The following is a 26386-nucleotide window of genomic DNA, read 5'->3' as shown; positions in this document are numbered from 1 at the left end:
AAAGAAAGGATTCACTCATTCAGAAATTGTATACAAATCGTATGATTGCTTTGGAAAGAATCACTGTATGCTTTCTCACGGTATTCCATTCTCAATATTTTATTCGTGATTATATGTTTTTGAAAATAATTAAAGTAATTATGCAAAATACCCTATGTATTTTTACACTTGTACAAATGTATGAAGGTCTACATGTACGTCTGTATGCATAAAGCTGTACTTCAATAAAAAAATTAAAAAAATTAAGAATACCTGTAATATTCATTTACAGGCAGTTCTTTTAGTTGGATACATGGAAATGATCTATTATCTTCAATGCATTTACATTAGATACATTTGATCTTGATTCTGGTAGTAGAACATACATGTACATGTATGTACACTGGGTTTAAATGAATTCTGAATCATTTTTTACCGCAGTATGCGGATTAGACACGTATGAACCAGCATAATGAGAATTGCATAGATGTCACCCAAAATGCTGGCAATGTTATTTCCTGAAACAGTGGGCATAATTTTGAACGTATTGTTTAAGTCTGTGGGACTTTAGTATATGTCATTACCAAAACTCAATGGCCCGTATTCTGAAGTCAGGTTTAGTTAAACCCAGGTTTAACTTTAAACCCAGGTTTAACTAAACCAGACTTCAGGTCTAAGTATCATTTCAGTTTCTGAAAGCCAGGTTTAGTTAAACCCAGGTTTAAGTCTAAAACCTAGGTTTAAAGTTAAGCCAAGGTTTAACTACCATGGAGATGTAGTCTGCTTCTACTGCACATGCTCAGTACAGCTCACCCATCTTCCAGGGTAGCTGCTAGCTAGCTGCATCCCCCCTGCAACTGCACCTGGGCAACTGCACTAGCTTGCATTGAACTAAGTCTGCAGTAGGGTCTTGATTTGACAGGAAAATGGCAGAATCAAGCAAGAAGCAGAGAAGAGCGAATTGGGAAGTGACAGAGAAACATTATCTTCTGGAACTAATTGTTGAAAGTGTAGAGGTAATAGAAAACAAGAAGAATGACTACGAGGCCAATGTGGCAAAGAACGATGAGTGGAGCCGCATCCACCTAATGTTCCAGGCTCGTTATAGGAGGGAATTAAAAGAGCTCAAGGAGCAGTGGAAGAGGATGAAGCTGGTGGCTAAGAACGAATGGAGTGTATGGAGTTCGGGGAGGAGATTGACAGGGGGAGGGCCAGCTCCCAAATCTCCTTCAGCCATAACTACCTTCATTCACAATTTAATTCCCCAGGATTTTCGACAAATAAAAAACAGTTTTGATTGTGACGCAGAGATCACTGTTAACAACGAGGAGGCAGTGACGGCATTGCGTTACCTGGCAGGAGAAAGGCAGGAATTTACCTGCAGTTCTTTTGGGTAAGTAAAATAACCAAGAGCTGAATGATTAAACTGTAGAGTCTAAGTTTACTTGGCCAGGGGCGGATCTAGGGAGAAGGGCACACGCCTCCTCCTTTTTCCTTCTGAAAAAAAAGGCCAAGAAATATTCACATCACAGGTCTACCGTCTAGACTCTAGACTAGAATGTTCAGTTCAGGTTTACATTTATGCTCTGAAAGGTAAACTAAAGCTTCACATTTTGCACAATTTTGTACATTTAAAAATACACCCCCCCCCCCTTCCCCATCTTGGCCTTGAAAAATCCTAGATCCGACCATCCCGTTGGGTAGATCTCTACTAGACCCTAGCTAGATCTAAGTTAGATCTACTAACAAGACTACAGATTTTCTAGGCCTATTAGATCGAGTAGGAGTCGGACAAAATATGATTAATTTATTTATGAGTGTATTTGTCACCAACAAATCAGCTAGGCTAGTAGATCTAGCTAGAGACAGAATACAAGTTAACATTTATTGCCACAAGTTTTGTCACTGATTTATACCCGATCACTACTAGACAGTAGACTGCACTTGTCAGTGTCACGGTATGGAACTGGGAAGTTTAACTTGGAATTTGATTTCTAGTCACTAGAGATAGATGTCTACACGATCTAAATGAGTACTAGACCTACTAGACCCTAGACCTATTGGCTAGATAAACATAGATCTAAATCAGTGACATAAAATGATTGTTTTTCATAAATATTTTTGTCTATTCTAATAATGGCCCAATGCCGAGTAAACTTTCAACAGAAATTCTTCGTTTCATTCGTGTAGTCTGCTCGTACGTGAATTTATGCGATTCAAAAAGCGCGCTAGTTACGTTCTCGTACGGGGAGCTGAGCTAGCCTACCCGAGGCCTGGGCGAAGCGGACCCTGGACGAAGATCTGAACTCGATGCATGATGAAGCCGAGCATGCCTCGTGACGGGATAATTAATTAACTATCAAAGCATAAGAAAAGAAAATGAATAAACACTTAATTTAAGAGTCTTACCTTCTCTAGAGATCTACATCTATATAATTATTGTGCTGTACACGAATAAATGTCATGATAAAGGAAGTCTGAAAGATATATCCGTTTTGGGTATGTCAGAGCTAGAGCTGTACGAAGTAGTGCTTTTGATCATTCGCGCTTATATTAGTTTGACTTTGAGGCCTCGAACTTTGATTTGTTACTACAAAATGTGGTTTTTGCAATTACAGGATTTGTTCCGATTATGAAAATGAAAATTCCATAAAATGTTAATTATACATAGATCTATCTTTATTATTATTAATGTTCGTATCTCAATAATCAGTTGAATCAAACTATAAAATAAATATTCAACAGAAATGAGTCTCAAAATTAAGCCTAACTTACTTCAAGATTGATCGATTCATGAATTAACTGACGCCCGTTGACGGTAGGCATGAAACCATGGACCTACTTTCCACGACCACCCAGGGGAATCAAATAAAAGGAGAAGGGGGTGGGGAGTGGGGGGGGGGGGGGTCTGGAATTGGACAGCATTTTCTAAATTTAAGGAACAGCTTCCAGGGTGTTGTTTGTTGTTTTTTATTTATTACGAAAGGCATTAAATACAGTTTATATACACAGATCACTTGAGATGAACTGAAGACCAACTTTATCATTGAAAAATCACATAAGTTAGAAAATTCATTTAAAATAGTGATGAAAGCAAAGATAACGTTTCAAAATTGAAACAAATGCCAGATTTTAAACCAGCTTGCAGGGCTAAAATGAATCCAAGGCCACCAAGGCCATTGCCTTGGATGCCCCTTTGAATGGCCTAAATGCCCCTCTCATTGGCCTTGGAGATTTTGTGTGCCCTTTTTAATTCTTCCTATTTGTGCTGTAATATAGGAATGTGCCCTACGGAAAAGTGGCCTTACCCTAAAAATATTGAAATTTAAGGCCTGAGCTTGGACATCCAAAGACAAAATGCTTTCTGAATGTTATTATTCATGTTCTAAGATTTTCATATAACTATAAATAGGGACAAGTTTTAAATGGGGGCTCGCTACAAGAGTCCTATCTCGCACCCCGGGGCAACGTGTCTGACACGGCCGGTTGTAGCAACTATACTCCGAAGATCAAGCGACATTAATCTTGATCTAAGGAGACACGAACGAACGAGGGACATGCAAGTTGAAATTATCAAAATAGGAGTACATGTACTTTTATGAAATTCTCTAAATACATATATTGTTTCTATTCACTATTATAGCATGGATGGCATTGAAAGCAATCGTGACATGACACTCCTCCAGCTCAATGATCCCACAGATGACCCTATCATCACGCATCCATCCACCAGCACATCTTCTTCATCTAATCCATCCACCAGCAGCCTTCAGCCCTCAAAGCATTCAACAAGCATATCTCATAGATCACAGGCATCAACCAGCTCATCTACCACTCACACACCCCTACCAACTGACAGGTAGTGATTTACATTTACTGTAATGTTTCTATTTATTTCAAACAAATCCTCATGAATATTATCTTGATCAAACAGGAAAATAATTAACTCTAGATAAGATTCAAGTAGATGGGGAAATAAATAACTCTAGATAAGATTCAAGTAAATGAAGAAATAAATAACTCTAGATAAGATTCAAGTAGAAAATTATGTATATCATAATTTATTAATAATTAATAAATTATCATATTCTGCAACACACTTTGCATTATCTTTCCAAATGTTCAAGGACCAAGAGATCACGAACCAATACACCGCCTCTTGCAGCCCAAGCATCCACCAGCAGCCTTCAGCCCTCACGTCATCTATTCCAGGCATCAACCAGCTCATCCAACACTCACACTCCCCTATCAGCTGACAGGTAGTGATTTACATTTACTGTAATGTGTCTATTTCTTTCAAACAAATCCTCATGAATATTATCTTGATCAAACAGGGAAATAAATAACTCTAGATAAGATTCAAGTACAAAATTATGTATATCATAATTTATTAATAATTAATAGTAAGATAAAAAATGATTTATTTGAATTATAAATCATATTCTGCAACACACTTTGCATTATCTTTCCAAATGTTCAAGGACCAACAGATCAAGAACCAATACACCGCCTCTTGCAGCCCAAGCATCCACCAGCAGCCTTCAGCCCTCACGTCATCTATTCCAGGCATCAACCAGCTCATCCAACACTCACACTCCCCTATCAGCTGACAGGTAGTAAATTTACATTTACTGTAATGTGTCTATTTCTTTCAAACAAATCCTCATGAATATTATCTTGATCAAACAGGGAAATAAATAACTCTAGATAAGATTCAAGTAGATGGGGAAATAAATAACTCTAGATAAGATTCAAGTAAATGGGGAAATAAATAACTCTAGATAAGATTCAAGTAGAAAATTATATATATTATAATTTATTAATAATTAATGGACAAAATGGATAAAAAATAATTTATTTGAATTATAAATCATATTCTGCAACACACTTTGCATTATCTTTTCAAATGTTCAAGGACCAAGAGACCAAGAACCAGGACACCGTCTCCTGCACCGAACCCATCCCTTTCGTTTGATGCCTCACTTCTTGAGTTTGCTCAGAAAGAGCATGATCTGAAGATTCAGCACCTTAACCGTGAGCACGAAAAGAGAATGGAGATCCTGGAGCTGGAGCAACGTTTCCATTCCAAGAAACTGGAGTTACTCGAGCTCTAAGTTGTACCTTTTGTTCATGATATATATGATTTAACTGTGCATTTTTACATGTTTATTCCTTACAGGTGTTAAAATGCATGAGAAAAATGCATAATAATTCTTTGAAATGTATTCAACAGAGGTACTGCATACTCTGCATACCGTTTATATGTCTAAATTATTCCAAGTACTCATCGGTGAAGAAAAGCAGAAAAATTCAAATAAATCAAGCTTATTTCAAAATGACCGAGCTAGTACTGGTAAGATGTAAATTGTCAACATAAATAAAAGCTCTAGGTTAAACCATCTCTAAACTGAGCCTGACTGTATATTCTACAATATGAACTATTTCAAATGTGCCATTTCCATACAATACGACTGGAATTTACAAAGTGTTTGTATTACTTGCTTGTTATAGTTTTAAATGCTTAATGTATATGGTGCCACATGTATCTGTAACATCTTTGCACTATCCAATTCAGTGAAGTACACTTGGATTATTATAAAAATAATAAATGAGTGCACATTGATACATTAACTCCTTGAACCAACTGTTTGATTTACATAAATGGTGTATGGAATGAGTGCTGTCTTTGTCCCTTCACACTACGCTAAAAAAGCTGAACATAAAGTAGTGCATAACAGCTCAAAACAGTCAATGGTAGATTATATTGTATATAATGGTAGTTGCCTATATCTGGAATTACTTGTCGGATTTTTGTCCGTTAAGAATTTCTTGACGAGTGTAAAAAAATACACCTAGAAAATACGCTGACCAAAGATCGAATCAGCTTAAATTTGACCATTACAAGAAGCAGGTTATTAACATGTACAAATACTCATGTACCCTCTACAACTCATTACCAAATTTTAAAAAAAAGAGGCTGATCAGACACCCAGTAGTCTGACAATGAAGTCTAGAAAGCAAACTGTTTTCTTAAGTTGAATGCTAGGATACTCCGACACTCCTTACGTTTCAATTTCACAGATAGGAGGCACACAACAAATTTATAAATCCTACATAGGTTCACAATAGAAACTTGGCGATCTGTTACCTCCTTGAAGAATTAAGAATCAGCGTCATTTCACATAATAGATCAATGTAGAATTAATGATTCATTAAACTTTTGCTAATTGCTAATGAATAATGAACATAATGTCAATGTTCCTAAACCACAGGAGAACCCCAGTGATCTGTTACCTCCTGATGGAGCTAACAACATAGCTTGTCAACTTAAAAAAGGCAGTAGCTAATTGAGCGTCATTCCTTCTACATTGATCTATTATGTGAAATGATGCTCAATTAACCACTGCCTTCATGTTGTTAGCTCCATCAGGAGGTAACAGATCACCGGGGTTCTCCTGTGGTTCAGGACCATTGACTTGAGGTTCATTAACAATTAGCCAAAATTTAATGAATCATTCCTTAAAAAATTGATCTATTATGTGAAATGATGCTCAATTAGCCACTGCCTTCTTAGCTGACCAGCTATGTTGTTAGCTCCATCAGGAGGTAACAGATCACCGGGGTTCTCCTGCGGTTCAGGACCATTGACTTGAGGTTCATTTCTCATGATGGAGAGATTCCAGAGGACAGCAACGGCAACAATTGTCGTCAGTGTCGTTTCCAGTTTGAGCCTGAGCTGGTTGAGACATGGGAATCTCCTCTTCATCATCCCAAATGTACGTTCAATGATGTTCCGGCCTCTAATCTGCGCACGGTTGTATCTCTGCTGACTCCTGTCACGCGGGTGAAGTAGTGGTGTCATGACATATGGCTGGCAAGCATAACTAAGGATTAAATTATTTTGGAAAAAAGGATAAAGGACAGTGATTTTTTGTTAATGTCATAGAAAAAGTTGCTAATGAGGCATCTCAAATTTATACCAAAGAAAAGACAATTTGTTAAAAGAAGAAACTATTACATCAGCATTTTTGTAATCATAATATTTTCAATTTTTTTTTTCCAGCGCAAACTCATATGAAATGCAGGTAGGTTGTAGGTCTACTTTAAAAAGAGCTCTCCAAAACTCTGTTTAAACATTACCTATTCAAAAGTGTGTTCCATTACAATTATTACACTACATGGTACACAACATTCTTCCTATTTCATTTTTGTTTATAAGACCAACTTTGAGGGGTTTATCAGCTATAGATAGGCCTATAATCACCATGGCTGAAACTGAGGTTAGATAATCATCATGATATGCAAAATTGGATGTTAGGAGTTTTCTTTTTAGCTGCCTCTTAGAAGTGATGGGCTTATTAATATGGGATAGAATTTCCTAAAATTTGTTACAGAATATGAAAACACAAAATAATGTTAAGCCCTTCTTGACCCTGGACATTTGCAACATGCTATGTGCCCATAAACCAAACATGCTGACATACCCAGGGGTGGATCCAGCCAGTGGCGAGGGAGGGGGCCCAATTCAACAGAAAATATTTAGCAGCGGCTAAGCCGACGGGCCCATTGAGGGGGGGGGGGGGGGGGGGGGGGTATTGAATGGTATTTTTTTCTTTCCAGGGGAGGGGGGGGGGGGGTTGGGAAGAGATTCTTTTTTTAACCTGTTTTTTGGGCAAGGTGAGGGGCCCAGGGCCCTCCCCCCCCCCTGGATTTGTCCCTGGACATAACAGCATGAAAATGACAATCTCTACTTCTCTTCCATTTTCTAAATATATATTTTTACTGTGCTACTCACCCGCTGTCCCCCAATAGCCATTTGGCCTCATGGCTAGCCTCTTGAAGAATCCTCTTGAGCCGCGATTCCCGAAAAATCCGTGAGTCATGGGACCCTCCCGGCCATCTTGCGACCACATCTATTATCAGCCCTTCGTGAGTGCATACTGCCTGAAATATGTGCACAAAAATACATAAGCATTTTAAAAATTAATAATGAAAATACACATTGAAAAGGAATGCGGTGTCTGTCTCATCACGTCCACAAAGCATTTTGGTTCTTCACATCAAAATTTAACAACTTGGAAACTTGGAAAAAACTACTTAAATTTCAGAACTTGTTACAATGTAACATGGGTTATTCTGATAATGATTGCATGTGAAAATTTTTAATTCATACACTTTTATAATTTCTATGAATATCCTATTGCTATCAGTATCTTGCACATCATCATTTGCGTGTAAACATAGAATTAAAACATTTCCCTGTTTGCAATAACATAAAAATAAAGTAGATATCAATATCCAAAATTTGTAGCACAAATTTCTCATGCAAATAAATTTACCCCTAATAACACCAAGCCAGACTTCAGAATACAGGCCTATGACTCTTACCTGCACATTTATAGAAAAGCGACCTTTACGATTGAGAAACCTCTGTGCATTGTCACCACCTGGGCTCCTTATATGAACATGCGTGCAATCAATGGCCCCTACTACCCCTGGAAACTGACAATAGTCAAAAAAACGTTGCTGAGTTTGCTGAATCTGGAGAGGTGTAGTTGGAAACTGGATGTACTGTGGACGTAAATGGGCGATTTGAATTGACACATCACTGATGATCCTGGAGAGAGATGCCTGTGAAAGGGTAGCCTCATCCCCATGCATCAGTTGGAAAGTGCCTGTAAAAAAACAGACAATTGAAAAGTTGAAATTCCTAAACAAATATTTACAGATCATAGATCTGTTTTTTTTTTAAGTTTTGAAAATCATTGCAGAATTGGGTTTTAAATGAACAATTTTAACAGAAATTTCGCCATCATATTTCGGGGATTCCCATAACTTCAGAGGGGCTTTACAAATTTACATCTTATAGAATCACTTCAATTAAGATTAATGCAAGTAGACTAGATCTAATAAGATAAACCTAGTTAGGTATGTTTTAATGCCGCAGTTACGGGTCAAATTTTGGATAGGCTTCTGAACTAGCGCCATGCCCATTTTGGGTTACATTATATCGTACTGGTATAAGCCTAACGGAATTTCATTCTCATAAAGCCTAGGTCAGTGACTAGGGTCTAGCTAGCGCTAGCGCTAGTCAAAGAAAAGAGTTTTCAGAATATTAGAGTCTAGTATTAGGCTACTAGGCCTACGATCTAGATCTACTAGATACTGTAAGAGTTACGATTAGACTCATTCCCTACTTTTATTTGTCACAACAGGCCTTAAATTAATCCAAGGCCACCAAGGCCTTGGAGATTTGTTGTGCCCTTTCCAATTCTTCCTATTTGTGCTGTAATATAGGAATGTGCCCTACAGAAAAGTGGCCTTGCCCTAAAAATATTGAAATTTAAGGCCTGTCACAATTACTATTTGTTTCTCTAGTCTCTTCTACCCCATACATATTCATTTCACATGCTCTGTGGGCATGAGATAGGAGAGACTTTATAGGAGAGAGGACTTGTGAGTTTGGCAGTGATTTGTAATATTGGTGTTTAATTCAGTGATTGATTGGCAAGATATTATTTTATTAGTTTACAATACTCTAGACCCTTCTACTAGGCCTACTATTAAATTGGACAGGAATACCGATTGCTGAGAACGCAGCATTCTCATAGAATCTCTTCTTCTTCTTCAGTTGAAGTATAGCCTATAGGCCAATTAATTAAAGGTAATCTCTGATCTTGCATTCACAGCTCAGCTCTGAGCTCAGCTTCAAAGTTCAAACTACGTGAACACAACGTCAAACTAAACGTATGGGGCTGGAAATAGATTTGTTTTCCTCTGCAAGAACGTGATACGTGTTGATTTACTTCGGGCCTTGGGCAACTTTTTAGTTTCAAGGATTGTCGTACTATACAAATCACACAAATTTACCAGAAATATAAATCCTTGAGATTCCGAAAATATTAAGCATTACATTTCAATCAGCAAATGAAGTATCCAAATTAATGTTCAAACTTACCGACAGCATAAAATCGCAAGGCGGTCAAAACTTGCAAATACACAGGCAATGCATCTGCACGCGATGATGTGTGTCGCTGAATTAAGTGCTGGAGTGAGTTCGTCCGTGATGAAAACCGTCGTTTGTTTTGTAAACCGGTATCGGTGCAGAAATTCGTCGTCGCCATAAATGTGAAATGGGTTTTTCCTTTCCACAAGCGGTCTCTCGGGTCTCATTATTATTTGTAATAATGCGTCGTAGTGGTGTCTTCTTCGCTGAATATCCAACAAATACGCCATTGCGAAGAAATATTTAGACCTGACTTAAGCCAGACTTAAACTAGGTGTACCCCAGGTTTAAATATGTGTACAATTTCTACAGAGTTAGACCAGGCTTAAACCCAGGTTTAAGTTAAACCTGACTTCAGAAACGCAGATTTAAGCCAAGGTTTAAATCTGAGAGTTAGGCGAGACTTTAAACCTAGGTTTAAAGTTAAACCTGACTTCAGAATACGGGCCAATAGATCCGTGCTCTAGCAATGACCTTAATTTCACCATTTTCTTAGATTACGTTGCATGTTCCAAACCCATCAAGTAATGTAGTGTGCGACATTGCAAACTCTTGTACATTGTACAATGACTGAATGAGCATGCATACAAATGTGTACCGGTTATCGAACATGAAACATGTTGCAGCGTAATGTACATGATGTACATTATGTGTAATGTACATGATGTATGTTTGCAATGCGCATGGTATGTAGATTAGTCATCAGTAGCAATTAATATACCATGTAGATAATGGATGAGCATGAAGGAGCAGATGGGGCCTGGCAGACATCCAATTCACACATTGCAAGATCGTTTTAGGGTTCTACCTCAGCGCTTGCCCCTCCTCCTTTGGGCCAGCGGAATATGTCTGTCGGACAACTAATGTACATGTACATGTACATTTACACTAGATCTATAGGCCCCACATGTACATGTACTTGTAAGAGACAATATAAAGTGCATAAATGTGAATTACAGTAGGTAACCAGTATAGTTAGAGGTAAAGACCAGTTATAGTCATGCGATTGCATTGTGAAAGAAACGTTGTGGAATTGATCAGAAAAGGTTGATCATCTAGCATCTAGCATCTGCAAGGTTCTGGAATCATCAAAATGATAAGAAATTTGGCCCATTCTTCGTAAAGTTACAAGCACTATACACAGAAAGGTGTATATGGGACTACCCTATATCTCTCACAGACCATGAGAGAAACAAATTTACCAAATATATGAATTAGTGGGCAGTTTCCCGGCAATTTTTTTTATCTTCATGTATTAGTCAAAACATATTCTTTCACATGATTGGTAATGAGAGCTTCCATTTCATTTTTTGAAATTGGGGCATTTCCAATACTGGTCTTTACCTTTAAACCACTATGAACAGGTTACCTTGACTGAGAGGTGGTACATGTACCTGTACATGTACATGTAGCTACATGTAGTCACTCCGGTCTACCAGTATTGTAATAATAATAACCAGTTAGTCTAATTCCTAGTTTGTCTAATGCCCATTTCGTCTACCACCCATGAGGCTACAACCATTTGATTCAGGAATAGACAAATTGGGTAGCAGACGACTGCTTGTAGACCAACTGACACAATAAACCCTTCTACTCTGTACTGCTTCATACACTATAGACAGGTTGCCTTGACAGAAAGGTGGTACATGTCTAATTCCCATTTCGTCTAATGCCCATTTCGTCTACCATCCATGAGGCCTAACAATCATTTGATTACGGGAATAGACAAACTGCTTGTAGACCAACTGCTTGTAGACCAAACGACACAATAAACCCTTCCCCTCCTTACTGCCTCATAAGCAATATATGGAGTGCTTTGGATAGAAATGAGCAAAAAGTGATTTTCCATGCCTTTCTCTAGCCCCCTGACATTAAAACCTGATGCTTCCTACAGATAATTCCTCTCAAATCGGCAATGCAGATGCCATAATGATGAAACGTACAGTAATAGCAGAGGCAGTTTTACACATTACGCCATACTGTCGAACCTCTATAGTATACTGTACATGCATACGCGTTTTGATAATGCTTAGTAGAAAGTTTGGGCTATCGGAAAGTCAATTAGCTCCATAATAGTTCAGTTGACCATTTAGAATTGGTATTTTTGGTCACAGAAATTTGTTTAGAAATGACTATGATTTTTTCCACCTTTAGCTGTCAGTGTCAGGTTTGAATGAAAATCATACAAAATCATATTTTACCAACAAATTCTGTAGTATTACCTTGCAGTTTAAAGTTAAGTTTATCTTGTACATGAAGCCTTATCCTAATTATTCATTCATAAAATCTTGGATACCAATATGCTACTGCTTGATTCTCTTCAATACCCCATCAAACATCTTCTCTCCCACTTCATTCTCCCTCTCTATTTCCCTCTTTATTTTCTTTTCTTTATTTTCTCTTCCTTTCTTTATTTTTTCTTCTTTTCTTTATTTTCTCTTCCTTTCTTTATTTTCTCTTCCTTTCTTTATTTTCTCTTCTTTTCTTTATTTTCTCTTCCTTTCTTTATTTTCTCTTCTTTTCTTTATTTTCTCTTCCTTTCTTTATTTTCTCTTCCTTTCTTTATTTTCTCTTCCTTTCTTTATTTTCTCTTCCTTTCTTTATTTTCTCTTCCTTTCTTTATTTTCTCTTCCTTTCTTTATTTTCTCTTCCTTTCTTTATTTTCTCTTCCTTTCTTTATTTTCTCTTCCTTTCTTTATTTTCTCTTCCTTTCTTTATTTTCTCTTCCTTTCTTTATTTTCTCTTCCTTTCTTTATTTTCTCTTCCTTTCTTTATTTTCTCTTTCTTATTTGCCCTTGCTTTTCTAATGGGGCAGATGTTTGGCAATATGAATCTACAAACTCAACAAGTTAGCATAATTGGATTGAAGTTTATAAAGTGCAGAGCGTCTTTTGTCCCATTGTGTAGTGCAAGGCATCCCCTGTCAGACAGGGTGCAGCCAATTGTACGTTTTTGTGTGGCAATTGTACGTTTTGTGTAGAAACGCAATGTTTGCTTGTTTGATCTGTATTGTATTGGAGGGCGGGTTCAGACAAGTCATCCTAACCTTGGAGGATGATGATTAGCCCAATCTTTTTTGTTTGTTTTTTTGTTTGGGGTGGGGGGGGGGGGGGTTAAGGAAGCGTTTTACTGTTCAATGAGATGCAATACTGTACATCTGTCTACATGTAGAAGAGGTGTCGTGAATGAGTGGATACGTCGCCGGACTGTCGATCACAAGGTCCGCGGTTCGAGTCCCGCCGCGGCACTAATGTCCTTTGGCAAGACATTGATCTACATTTCCCACTCTCCACCCAGGTGTTTAATGGGTACCGGTAGGAAGGAATTTCTTTAAATGCTGTGAGCGTCGAAATTGGCAGCCTAGCATAGCCGGGTAATGTTGGAGCGCCTTGAGGACCTTGCAAGGTCGATACGTGCGCTATAAGAATCCAATATTATTGATATTTTGAATATACAGTTTTTCCACTTGGAAACCCCTTTAATAAGATAAAAAACATATTTTGGTGCCTGGAAATCTTTAAGAATGCAGTCAATAGTTTGAACACTCTCTTGAATGTGCAGAACCACTTGTACTATTAGGTAAAGGATTATTATGTGTTTGGTCATCTGGATCCAAAATCAATATGTAGGAGACGGAAATGGAACCCTTCCAAGATTGAAAATGAAAACAAAAAACAAGCTTATTTTGGAAACAAAACAAAAAATACAACAAACATGTATAACAAGCTATTAACAGACAAAGATAAATTAAATTAACAAAAATATCTCTAGAATTTGGTGATGTTTAAGAAAAATATAGTTAAGCTTTCTAAACTGATTTTTTTAACAAACAGCACAAGAACAAATATGTACAGTATGTTTTTCTAGTAAAAGTCAATAAAAATAAACCTACATGTTCAAGAAGAACAAATGTTAGAGATAAATTTAAAGGAGAGGGCAATCGAGAAACAGAAAGTGCACACAAAATCTATCCAAGAGGATTGGAAAGACAAGTTGCAGGAATAAGATTTCTTTTTTTATTGATGCTCCTTGTAAACACACCCTTTCTACACTGTACAGTGTACATAACACCAGGTGTGAGTCTTGGACTGAAGTCCAGGACAATAGCCGTCATATTTTGCCCCCATATCTCTATCAATCTATGCTTGTTTATTGCCCATTAAACCAGCAATCTTCTATTTGCCATGTTCACACAGAACCTTTGTAACTTAATACTGAACTTTACGTTTGCAAGATCTCAGTTTTAAATGATTATCCACTACCTACATGTAAATGTATGAGGCTTCAAACGTGCCTGAAACAATGAGTATTCAAAGTTTCAAACTACTGTATGGCAGGGAAAAAATAATATTTATTTGGGGGGGGGGGGGGGGGGGGGCTACTTTTCAACCTTGCCTGCATGAAAATAACATTCTAAAATTTGTTTTGCATTGAACTCTATGCAAATTTAAGGTGCTTTTTTCTGATTTTGGAGGGCTCTTTTGGGCATTTTGGGGGCTATTCATTATGAATATGACTGACAAAGAAAGCGGACAAAATATACAGTTCCTCAGATAGACAAAGGAACATCCCTTCACTGCTGTGATGTAAAAATGTGTAGAACAGGTGTCACATGCATATTCACCTTTTTACATACATTGTAATAGCAGTGAAGGGATGTTCCTTTGTCTACCTGAGGAACTGTATATTTTGTCCGCTTTCTTTGTCCGTTATATTCATAGTGATTTCGCCCTGAGCCCCTGTGTATTTTTTTCACTACCCTATGGGCTTCTGGAGTGTGCTTTTTTCAACACCGGCAAATGATACTCGCTTACATGTGATCGCATGCAGAGTAACGACAAGCCAGGCATACGCACTACTAACCAACGTTTATGGGTTTTTCCAGTAGTGTACTGTAAATGGCAGTAAACAAAATTGGATGATTAAAAAAAAAATGGTGTTTAGGTTGTGTATTAATGGGCCTACTGTAAACTTTAAGTTTACAGTCTGTCAAGTGAACCTGACCATGGAAAAGCATTTTTTTTTGTATATACAGTGCATGTACACAATCCAAACTTGAAGGTCAGGAGTATGGACCTACATGTACAGTTGTGTGTCTTTAGAAACTAATGAGCCAGGCAGTTAGATTACGACCTGTCCTGTAAATAGCTGAAAGGAAATAAAAAACCACAGCTATTGTAGTTTCGTTAATACCTCCATGTAGATCATCGGTCTGTTATTTCATTGTATAAATAAGGAAGCCCAACAAAAATTTATTGCTCGATTGGTATTATTATTTTTAGGGATTATTTTGAGCGAGTGAATAGAAGAAACAAAATATTTGAGAAGAAAAAAAGTACTAGAGTGAATAAATAAATAAATCAATGTAAATATATAAAGAAAATAAACAAATGAGTAGAATGTACTTCAATAGTATGTACATGTACATGTGCATGTCTTTTATTTTTGCCCTTGCATGTATTTTGACTGTTTTTGTTATTTGTAATCTGTACCTCTTGGCAAAGTTCAAAGTTTATACATTCAATGATATAACAATGAACATGGACATCATTCAAGTGTTCAGTGAAATCAAACAAAGCAAAACAATGCAATATCAAAACACACACAAAGCATTACAGTATATGAATGATATATTAATACATAGAAGAAAAAAGAAAAACCAAACAAGAGAACAGGTTGACTGGTCAAGAGGGCCGGCGTTAATGATTGAACATCTTAGTTGTGCCAGCCCTATCATGAAGAAGGAGAAAAAGGAGGAGAAAAAGAAGAAGAAGGAGAAGCAGAAGAGTAATAAAGAAAACTGAAAAAGATGAGAGGGAAAATAAAATTTGAGATGAGTCGTTATTGTAGCTGCCAAGAGATGCAAGTCCACCTGTGTATATTTGGTCATCTATTATCAGATGATTATTAAGATAAAAAATACACTCGTCACAGTACAGAATGTTGTACTTGTTAAATCAAATTCAGTTTTTTTGTCGCGCAGCTACAACGTTTTCTTTCAATATACATGTACATGTAGCATGATGCTTGGTTTAACACTGTCTGAAACTGTCTGAGCTTTGCATGAATGAGCAACAATCATTCATAATTCTGTTGAAGGGAATCGATCAAGGGGTAAGTCAGCCATCTTAATCTGAAGAAAAGAATGTTGCATTTACAATGTACATGTACAGGTACAGTACATTTTGTAAAGTACCTCAAGTCCTGCAATCTCAGTGTTAAATAGTGTTCCTACTTGTACATGTACACAAACTCTGCTTTATAAATGTCAAGTACATATATTTATTTCTAAATTTCCTTATTTATTAATATTTATTTGTATGTATTTAATTTTTTTTTATTTCATTCTATTCATTTATTTATTTATTCGTTCATATGTTGGTGTGGGACAGTGTGAGCTCATCCCTGATTGAATCATCATCACGTCTTGTTGACTCCGTAATGTGTTGCAATCATGTTTACATTGGAGGTACAGTACATGTACACATACATGTATGTAAATTCATGTGTGAACAAGGGGCTTCAAATGTGGATTAGTTTGGTCATGTGAACTCATCCCTGATTGAATCATCACTCTGTACATGTACATGTATACACACAGTATTTTTCAAATTATGTGGATTAGTTTGGTCATGTGAACTCATCCCTGATTGAATCATCACTCTGTACATGTACATGTATACACACAGTATTATTGACTCTGTAATATGTTAATGCGATGTTTACAATAGAGGTACATGTGTATAGTAATATTTCAAGATAGATCATCAAATGTAGATTAGTCTGGTCGTGTGAACTCATCCCTGATTGAATCATCACCATGTATTATTGACTGCGTAATGTGTTCATATCAAATTCTATTCTCATGGAATCCAACGATGACTCATGAATGTGTATCACACAGAACCATCAGAAAACAAACCGTGCTGGCTAGACAAGGCCGGGGTGGGAAAACGTGAACAAAAACGCCAGATTCCAGTCATTAACGACCCAAAATTAGGCGTGCAAATTACTCACGCTTTTCACTCAGAACGTGGCTGATGGATTCCCTTGAGTAATCGCGACGGAACGAGGGCCAACTATCAACACGGAAATTGCAGCGAGTACATGTGTATGCAGTCTGACGATCGTAATTCTTCTCAGTACGTGTACGTGTGCGCCACCGCATGTTTACAACTGCGTGTATCAACATAATTTCATCATTTCATGAATTATTAGTGAAGGGAATGGGTTTATGGGTCTTGGGTAGTTTAGAACTCCATGAACCGTGAACATATGCACAATACAAAACAGCGTGTTTGAATCACTTACCAAAAGTTGGCGAACAGGAAGAGGAAGAAAGCATCATGAAATTACTTATCGTCACAATTACTTGTAGGAAGCACGCTAAAAAATACATTCTGGAAATTTGTTCCGTAAAAGTAATATTTTCTTCATTTTAATTTCATGTTCTTTATTTGCTTAAAATTTAAAAGCACTTATAAAAAAAAAAATCAAGGTTACAAAATTAAATGAGCATGTTTGTAAATATAAAGTGCACTTCAAAATATTTTGTTCAATACTGTAGCTACAGATAACTACTTGTGTGTACATGTACTGTACACATGAGCAATATATCACTTGCAAATCTTATTTAACTTGCCCCTGTCATTGAGCATTCAATTAGAATTTAAAAATATTATGGTGTAATCCTGATACTTTCACATGCAGATATTTTTTTTAGTACAATTTTTTCACATTTTGTTTTCATAATAATCAACACAACTCACAAGTGCATATAGTTTAATACAATAGAAGTTTGTGCGTACAATGTTCGTGTATGCATTGACATTTGACAACCCTTTTTTGTGACCTAACAGAAATTCACAGAATTTGTGAAAGTAAAAACCCCTGAGAAAATAAAAACATACATTGTTAAATGCAGGAAGCAGGTGGTTAATACATACAGAGCAAGGAGGAATTAGAAAGATATTAATATAATTGTTTACCTCAAAATGTCGGACCTTTCAAAGGTCATTCTGATAATGCATTGAAGTTTCAATCATTAATCCCTATTGTGATAAGGAAATGTACGAAAAGAAAAAGGAAATACAGAGGGATTTCCCGTAGTATGTCCTTGTCCATGAAATGATACAATTAAAGGAATCTAGTAAAGTGCTCATTGTAAAGACCCACACTTGTACAGTTGTATGGTTTAGGCCTAGGGGAGCTTTTATTTTGGGGCAATACGATTTCATTTTGTCATTAGAGCAAACAAAATTGTCCCCCTTCTTTTAAATTGTGTGTACTGGTACATGCATGTGGAGCTCAAAATCACCCCAAGTTGTCTTCAAGTTCTAGAGAATCAAAGTTTCCCTGACTGCTTTAAATTTGAGGAAACAAAAAGGGGAAAAATACATAAAAAACCTTTCATGGTCAGATAGAGCTCTGATTTCTTTTTCTTAGCCTTCTTCTTTGAAGACATTTATTTACTATAAAGTTCACTGCCCTTTGTTCCCTAGTATGACAATCAAAAAGAACAAAAAGGAAGGAAGGAAGGAGAGTGTTTTTTGACGGGGAACTTTGTAATTTTCATTGAGTAATAGTTTATGCCACGAGCCACACTGCTCCCCCATATTGCTTTGCACATACGGAGCCCTAAAATGTACTTTGCTATATTTATTTTGACAGTAATTCAATTTAGCAAAGTGTATATACCCAGAGATTGTGTACTGCCTCAGGTGTTTTGGGCTATTCAGGAACACGCCAATTGACGACACACTGGGGTATTAGGGGTTTTTGCAGGTTTTTGCGTGGAAAATCAAAATCTGCTTTTTCCCAGTGGCATTTTAAATTTACAATAGATCAAAGTGCAAATCAAACAAAAAGAAATATTTTTCTTGTGAATACAGAGATATTCACCAATTGTTTGTTATACATGTACATGAATACATATCCTTACTCTGAAATCGCAGTCTGCTTTTCCCGGGGGCATTTCTTTCAATCGATCAAAGAACAATTCAAACAGAAGGGATAATCTTGTGTCTACTGCTACTGCTGAAATGTTCACAAAAATATGTGATATACTGTACATGTGCATGTACATGTATGTCTGATGTTTCCTCCATACTTCATATTTTAGTATTTGTTTATTATTTTAAAATTCAATGTCTGCTTGTCCCGGTGCTATTGACATTTTGCAATAGATTCAGTTTAAGTGTCTATGATTCAGGCATAAGTGATGTTAGTGATGTTTTTTTGTTTTTACTCAAATATTCATCAAACAGATTATAATGTTTTTACCTTGCTTTACAGTGTAGGCTTTTTGCAATGAAAAATCAGCCTGATTTTCTGTGCAATTCTCAAAACACCAATTATGCTCTTTTCAAGCAATTGGGGGCATTTTTGTGGCTTTTGTAACTCACCGAGTCGAGGATGCCTTTAACATATCCACCATGTTTAGTATTAAAGAGAAAGTTGAGTTCTGGGAAGAGGTGAAAAATAATTTGTGAGCGTTATCATTCTTATTATGCAAGTGTGGAAGAACATCCCTGAAAAGCATGGCTCTTCAAATGCCTTCATATTCTAAATATGTCATGTACATCGTAAAACTCGGGGGGGGGGGGGGGGTAGATTTTTTATGCCATGTGTTCGTGTAGTCCCATATACATCTTTCTGTGTACAGTGTTTGTAACTTTACCAAGACTTGGTCAATTTCTTATCATTTTGATGATTCCAGAACCTTGCAATACACACAAATTCTTACATGCCAGATGATCAACCTTTTCTTGTCGATTCCACACCGTTTCTTTCACAATGCAATCACATGACCAGGACTCAACTTCATCTTTAAGTGGCATGTACTCTAGAATCAAGTCTTTTTTTCCCAGTACCAATAAACATTTTACAATAGATCAATTACATGGACGTTGCAAGCTAATTTTGATAGATTTATGGCTGTTTGAAGTTCTCCAAATGGTTGATGCTTTTAATATTTCCTCCCTGTTTAGTGTTTACTCTATGTATGAGACAAGCCAGTGTTAGGGCCAGAAATGCATTAGCTCATATCTTTTTAACAGAGAGCTTTTTTTTTTTTTACTCCCTTCTGGATCTCAACAGACCATTTAATTGAATTATAAAACCATAGAACCATCAGATGATCAGGTTGATAAATCATTATTTCAGACCGAAAGCTGTCTTTGTAGTCCATAATATACAGTATCTGTATAGCGCAATAGAGACACCACTGCTCCACCACTGAGCCATCGCGTCATGTAATGCCTTTTTGGCTCTGTACAGACCGATAATCGTAGCTTCAGGCTAAAAGCTGTCTTTGAAATCCACTGTCAGAGCCAGAAGGATGTTACTCCAAAACAGGGGTACGCCGTAAGGGCTTTCTGTCTCTCATCTCATCTCACCTCACATTATGATTTTTTTAATTTGATGAATCCTTCTGGTTGATAATCATTCTTTCAGGCTAAAAAATCTGCTATGAAATCCATTGTCACTTGTCAGTGCCGGAAGGGTGTTAGGTATAAAGCCCAAGGTTCTTCTTACACTTATCATACATTATAATTAGATTATACTAGTATACCATGATTCCATCAGGGCGATAAATCATCATTTTGGGCTAAAAGCCCCCAATTCTGACTGATTATTATGATGAATTATCCCGCCATTTAACTCCCTTTCATCTTGGTGACAGCCATGCTCCTTGGGATGCAGTCACTGATGACTTTACCATCTCGCTTGCGAAAATGTGCACAATTCCATGTGTTATTTTGAAATTGATTCTTCGCTATGCGATGCGAGCATTGACATTCAGTGGAGACAGAGCAATGCTCTTGTATACTGTACTAGTGGTCTTTCAACCAATTCTTACTGTACTACCTGTGTAGTGCTTTTCCCCCTACCTCTCTTCAATGGAAAAAGACAAGTCTAGAGTAACTTAATGTAGACTAGTTTGCATTTTTACATTTTTGTTAGTCTTTCACATCGCAACGATGGCTCAGTGGTAGAGCAGTGGTACCATATCTATGAGGTCCTGGGTTTGAAACCAGTTCGATGCGCTAGTGCACTTTCGCAGGGCATTAATCCTCATTACCAAGTTTCTGGCTGTGAAAATGACTGTATACAATTTGCGAAAGTCTCGTGATGCAAACGTTTGCCATGACATCTGCTTGTTTAGGCTTGGCTCAAGCCACATTCTATTCAGCCTTTGAATTCCATGTTTTCAATATTTTATCTGCTTTAATATTATACTTAAAAGGAGAGACAGAAAAGCTTAAATAAAACAAGACTTCATTCAATCAATCCACTCAATGTCTCAAGAAAGTCCAAACAAATTATTCTGACGTGAAGCCGGGTCACTCCAAATGGACCTGAAACCCTCTTTTCTGATGATATGATTTTATTTGATAGTATGATGGAGAGGGGAGGGAGAGAGATATTAATGCGTTACCCATCTGCCCGGACACTGATGTATATGGCGGTGTCATCTTACATTGGCCCTTGGGCTGATAGGGTTTATACCCCTAAGCCAATTCATTGAGGTGATGAGCTGTCTAGTCTTACGTCTCAACTATCCAGACCCTAAGACATTGAATACCATGGCTGAGGTGGACAGTGTCTAATAATCTTACTACCACAGACCCTTTAAAGGTAAAGACCAGTTATGGTCATGCGATTGCTTTGTGAAAAAAACGTTGTGGAATCGATCAGAAAAGGTTGGTCATCTAGCATCTAGCATCTGCAAGGTTCTGGAATCATCAAAATGATAAGAAATTTGGCCCATTCTTCGTAAAGTTACAAGCACTATACACAGAAAGATGTATATGGGACTACCCTATATCTCTCACAGACCATGAGAGAAACAAATTTACCAAATATATGAATTAGTAGGCGGTTTCCCGGCAATTTTTTTATCATCATGTATTAGTCAAAACATATTCTTTCACATGATTGGTAATGAGAGCTTCCATTTCATTTTTTGAAATTGGGGCGTTTCCAATACTGGTCTTTACCTTTAATAGGCTGGTGGTGTTTATACCCCTAATAGTCAATTCATTGAGGAGATGAGCTGTCTAGTCTCACCTCTTCAGACCCTATTAAGACATTGAAAGCCATGTCCCATGGGCTATCACAGAATAAGGCAGTTTGAGGTGATCAGTGTCCTAGTCTTTATACTACATGTACATGTATATCAAACCCCTAGGTGATAAGATGTCTAGGCTTACAACTTCAGACCCTAACACATTGAATACCACAGCTGGTTGGCTATGCAGGATATTAAGGCAGTTGTAAGTCACATCATTGAGGCGACGAGCTGTCTAGTCTCACTTCTTCAGACCTTAAGACCCTGGACATCTACGTGTACCAAAATAGAGGAGGTACAACATGTAAGGGGGGGGGGGGGAGAAGGAGAAGAAATTGAGTGATTAAAACAGAATTCCTCTTTATTTAAAACAGTTTTTAAAGTGTAAAAGAAAAAGTAAGCCCTAGTTATAAAGGGGTTATTTGTTAATTGTAGGAAAATTATTATCAGCCAGCTTTCTTGAACTATCAAAATCTTTGGGAATTACAAGATCAGGAAAGAAAACTTCAAGAACATTTGATGGGCCTGGAGAGATATATTGAAAGCGGACGTAGAAGCTAATTTAGAACGAGGAAGGAAGGAAAAGTCAAGATGTTTTATTTCAGTCTTCCAATGGTGGCACTTGTAATTAATGGTACTTTAAGAATCTTGGATTAAAGGCCATGACAGCGTTTAAAACCAACTGAAAAGGAAATTCAAAAAATGTTGTTACAAATTTTGCAAACGCATGTGTACATGAATGGCAGGAGGCAATATTTTTTTGGTAAAATCAGACAGTTGTTTGCAACAATGGCTGCTACATCACTATGCGTTAATGTTTTATTTGATCATTGTGTTATAATTCATAGAAATGTCTACTTTCCTCTTGATACTATCAAGCACTTTCAACTTTTTTTACATATATACATGTACAGGGGACTTTTTTGACAAGAAGGCTGTATTTTTTCATGGTACCCTCGAGTCTGTGTATAATGATTTGCATCTGTGCTTGTACACATATTTATGATTTGTATGTGTACATGTATAGTTTTACTGGAATTAAATAAAATTGAATTTGAACTTGAACTTTTCCAGCCTATACATGTACACAGGTCAGGGATCGTTCGAATAGTTCAAGGGAAATCCAATCTTGGTATTAAACTATTCTAGAGGAAAGCAGAAAAATCAAGAGTAGTACATTTGTAGACTGGTGAAAGTTTGAATGAGATTGGACAAAAACGTGATTATAGTTCAAAGTTTTTGAAAGTAATGGGCTCTTCAACTTGGCTGAATCCTTCATGTCTCTGTGACGTAGTGGCAGACAACCTTCCAACCTGCTCCTACACACAAAATGATTAGAACTTCAATAAGAAAAAAATATGAGACTCAGGATCAGGAGTATCTATTCTCTTTTATAGAGGACCTTTATACTCTTTTCACACTGGTTTTGCTTAACCCCGTACTTTGCTTAGCCCCGTACTATCCTTAACCCCAGACTATTTTTTTTGGCTTTTCTCACTGCAATTCCTTTATAGCCCCGTACTAGCCATGGCCATGGAATTCATTAATTCGCTTCACTGCGTAGTCCCGGACTATTTTTTGTTTCTGTTCTCATTCATTTGCTTGGCACCGCAATTGCGGAGTTAGCAGGAGTTAGTACCACAATTGTGAGGTTAGCCCTGCTATTTTGCAGGGTTAGTTAACCCCGTACTATAGGTGGGGTTAGCCCACTTTGGTAAAAACGAGTCTGAACAGAAAGTGGAATAGGCTTAACCCCGGACTATAGGTGGGGCTAAAACCCCCCCTTTAACCCCACCTATAGTACGGGGTTAAGCAAAATATTGCCAGTGTGAAAACAGTATTAGTATTTAATATGCTGTCCATAATTGATATATTTGAGAAGTGCCCCCGAGGGAGACAGTACTTTGGGGGAAAACAATTTTTCCTATTTTTCTGCTTTCAAACAGATGAACTTATGATGACAAATGTTGGATTGTCCTTTGAGTGCTTAATAACATTTTTTTAATCTGATATTTTATCTTTTTGCCCAGATTGCTCCAGTCCAAGAAAAACAGGACATCTTCAAATTGGCAACATTCCAATGCAAGTGCATCGTCTCTCCAATCTCCCAAAGCCTGCAAAATGATCACGTAGATTAACGTGACTAGTACTACCAATTTAGAGTTGAAACTTATTCCTGTAGATGTTTACCGTAGTTGTTTAGCAGGACTTCCTCATGAGGACTTGACAACAGGGACGATAAACAGAGTAGGCGATATTATTTTTAGGATCGAAAGATAAGTGGAGAGAGCGCTACATCCTGAGTTGCTTTATTTCTTCTTGAGAAACCTTGCTGATACATTTTGTACATGCATCATCGGCCTGGTCACCAAGAGGGACGTTAGATTGAAAGAGTAGTGGACGTTCTGTGTTTGGTACAAGATACTCCTGTTCCAGGCACGAAGGTCCTCCAGAAGTCAAGGAAGCCTGAAGGGTCACAGACAACCCGTGATTATGTTCATCAGGTCTGCGTGACGCTCATTCGAAGACCACGGAGAAGACCCTTGATGCATAGCATCTGAGAAAGAACCCTTGAGAAAGAAGCGAAGCAAGGACAACGCTACAATGGCGCGTCAGAAGCCAGAGAAGATCTACCACATATCCGTGATGGGCATGTCGGGAACGGAGACAGAGCGCGGGGCCACGGGAGTCGGCAAGTCGTGCCTCTGCAACCGCTTCTTGAATCCTCACCAGGACAAGTACTTCACAGACCACATCTCGGTCATCAGCTCGAGTGATTTCAGCGGGCGCATCGTAAACAATGACCACTTCCTCTACTGGGGTGAGACTCAAATCTTGAATAATTTCATTTATTATTCATTACCGTTTGTATATCTCCAAACATTAGCATAGGAAATCAAATAATAAAGAATAAAGGAGAGAAAATTCTTCTTAGAAATTTAATTAGAATTTTAACTAATGTGAATCATTGAAATTATTTTTGAATAAATGAAAAAGCATGAAGGTGATACCATGACATTTTATGATAGAATCCATTCATGATTTCTCCTTCAAAATATTTGTAGAATGTTTTTAAGATGAATGTGGTTCATCAATGTATATGAAGCATAATGACGTCACATGGATAAGACGAATACGATGTTACGCAAAAGAAAATTTAGTCTTTTCTTCAGAAGATTGACTATCTTTCTATTTGTGGCTCCATTCACCTGAAATACAATGTAACTTGAATATCATGCCATAAATGAATTACTGAAAAATGAATTAAATAATCTAGATACATGTAGATGCATGCATGTTGTGACAGACAAAATTCATTGATAGAGGTGTTGTGGTCCAGTGGATAAGTCTCCCGACTTTGAACCACAAGGTACATGGATCAAATCTCTGCCACAGTACTAACGTCCATTGGCAAGACATTGATCTACATATTTGCCACACTCCACCCAGGTGAGGTAAACGGGTACGTGGTAGGAGTATTCATTAAAATACACTGTGCTCTTATAACAGCTGCCAGAGCTAAAGTTTAGGTGGTATTAATTCAAAAAGCTCTTTGGAAGCTCATGGGGACATTATTTACTGTGATATGCCCTTTACAAGAACAGAATATTATTGATTATTTCCTTGATGACTGATTGTTTCTTTCTCATGCAGGTGAATGTACAAGGAAGTATGATGGCGATTCAATAACATACAGAGTGGTGGAACAGACAGAGTTTATAGATGACTCCTCCTTCTCGCCCCTCAGAGGGTCAAACACCCATGCGTATTACAAACGAGCTGCGGTCACAAACCTCAAGTCTGCGGAGAAGGTCATGTACATCTGTAAAGATCAAGTTGGTGAGTATGAGGGTCATCCAGCAATTGCTCGGGGACATTTGCTCGGGCTTGAAGTTATGATTCCCTATTAAAGATAAACTCCAGTACTGGTAAAAAAAAAAAAAATAATTCTCACAGAATCAAACGAAACTTACACTGAATGTTCAAGATTACAAATAAATGACATGTGCCAAACAATTTTGGAAGAAAATGTATACTGGCTGAGTAATGAGCATAGAAAGACAAGGAAATCAAGTTATTACTAGCCCCGACACCATGTGTGTTGTCAAATTTATTATGATTTTGATGACTCCAGAACCTTGCAGTGCACACCAACATGCTACATGATCAACTGTTTCTGATCCTTTCCACACCTTTTCTTTCACAATGCAATCGCATTACCAGTACTAAAGTTTATCTTTAATGTGTTTGTCACATCACCAAACAGACTCGACACCGCCTGAAAAAAAAAAACCCTGAGCTTTCCTTGGAGGGACATAAACAAATGG

General features: G+C 37.4%; 3 protein-coding genes across 3 annotated transcripts in view; 2 read left to right on the top strand and 1 right to left on the bottom strand.

Annotated features, from left to right (window-relative positions):
• The window catches only part of LOC100892154 (rho GTPase-activating protein 35), a 130288-nt gene that overhangs the window by 15301 nt on the left and 88601 nt on the right, over window positions 1-26386 (top strand). The window contains exons 3-4 of the mRNA XM_030993067.1: window positions 24089-24879; window positions 25713-25898. Coding sequence (XP_030848927.1) covers window positions 24663-24879; window positions 25713-25898 — 403 coding nt within the window. The 5' untranslated portion in view covers window positions 24089-24662. The remainder of the gene's footprint in view (window positions 1-24088; window positions 24880-25712; window positions 25899-26386) is intronic.
• Window positions 906-5107, top strand: LOC115927647 (uncharacterized protein DDB_G0271670-like). Its single transcript, XM_030993772.1, has 5 exons — window positions 906-1372; window positions 3623-3838; window positions 4107-4238; window positions 4461-4592; window positions 4895-5107. Exons 1-5 carry the CDS (start codon window positions 906-908, stop codon window positions 5091-5093), a joined length of 1146 nt encoding a protein of 381 aa, XP_030849632.1. The 3' UTR covers window positions 5094-5107.
• LOC115927307 (putative nuclease HARBI1) lies at window positions 4608-10434 on the bottom strand. Its single transcript, XM_030993068.1, has 4 exons — window positions 9938-10434; window positions 8368-8654; window positions 7775-7923; window positions 4608-6863 (listed from the first exon to the last, which is right to left on the bottom strand). The coding sequence occupies exons 1-4, from the start codon at window positions 10101-10103 to the stop codon at window positions 6515-6517; spliced, it is 951 nt and encodes a 316-aa protein (XP_030848928.1). The 5' UTR covers window positions 10104-10434; the 3' UTR covers window positions 4608-6514.

Source organism: Strongylocentrotus purpuratus, unplaced genomic scaffold, assembly GCF_000002235.5.
Source record: "Strongylocentrotus purpuratus isolate Spur 01 unplaced genomic scaffold, Spur_5.0 spur5_scaffold_20, whole genome shotgun sequence".
NCBI classification, from domain to species: domain Eukaryota; kingdom Metazoa; phylum Echinodermata; class Echinoidea; order Camarodonta; family Strongylocentrotidae; genus Strongylocentrotus; species Strongylocentrotus purpuratus.
This window is presented reverse-complemented; position numbering and strand designations above follow the sequence as displayed.

What these genes read in the sequence shown, in the direction of transcription:
- LOC115927307 (XM_030993068.1), bottom strand. Translation starts at nt 10,103, where the DNA reads ATGGCGACGACGAATTTCTGCACCGATACCGGTTTACAAAACAAACGA. An exon ending in CTTGCGATTTTATGCTGTCG is followed by an intron (nt 8,655 to 9,937) that starts GTAAGTTTGAAC and finishes GTTTTTTTACAG; the next exon opens with GCACTTTCCAACTGATGCAT. An exon ending in GCTTTTCTATAAATGTGCAG is followed by an intron (nt 7,924 to 8,367) that starts GTAAGAGTCATA and finishes CACATATTTCAG; the next exon opens with GCAGTATGCACTCACGAAGG.
- LOC115927647 (XM_030993772.1), top strand. Translation starts at nt 906, where the DNA reads ATGGCAGAATCAAGCAAGAAGCAGAGAAGAGCGAATTGGGAAGTGACA. An exon ending in ACACCCCTACCAACTGACAG is followed by an intron (nt 3,839 to 4,106) that starts GTAGTGATTTAC and finishes CAAATGTTCAAG; the next exon opens with GACCAAGAGATCACGAACCA. An exon ending in ACTCCCCTATCAGCTGACAG is followed by an intron (nt 4,593 to 4,894) that starts GTAGTAAATTTA and finishes CAAATGTTCAAG; the next exon opens with GACCAAGAGACCAAGAACCA.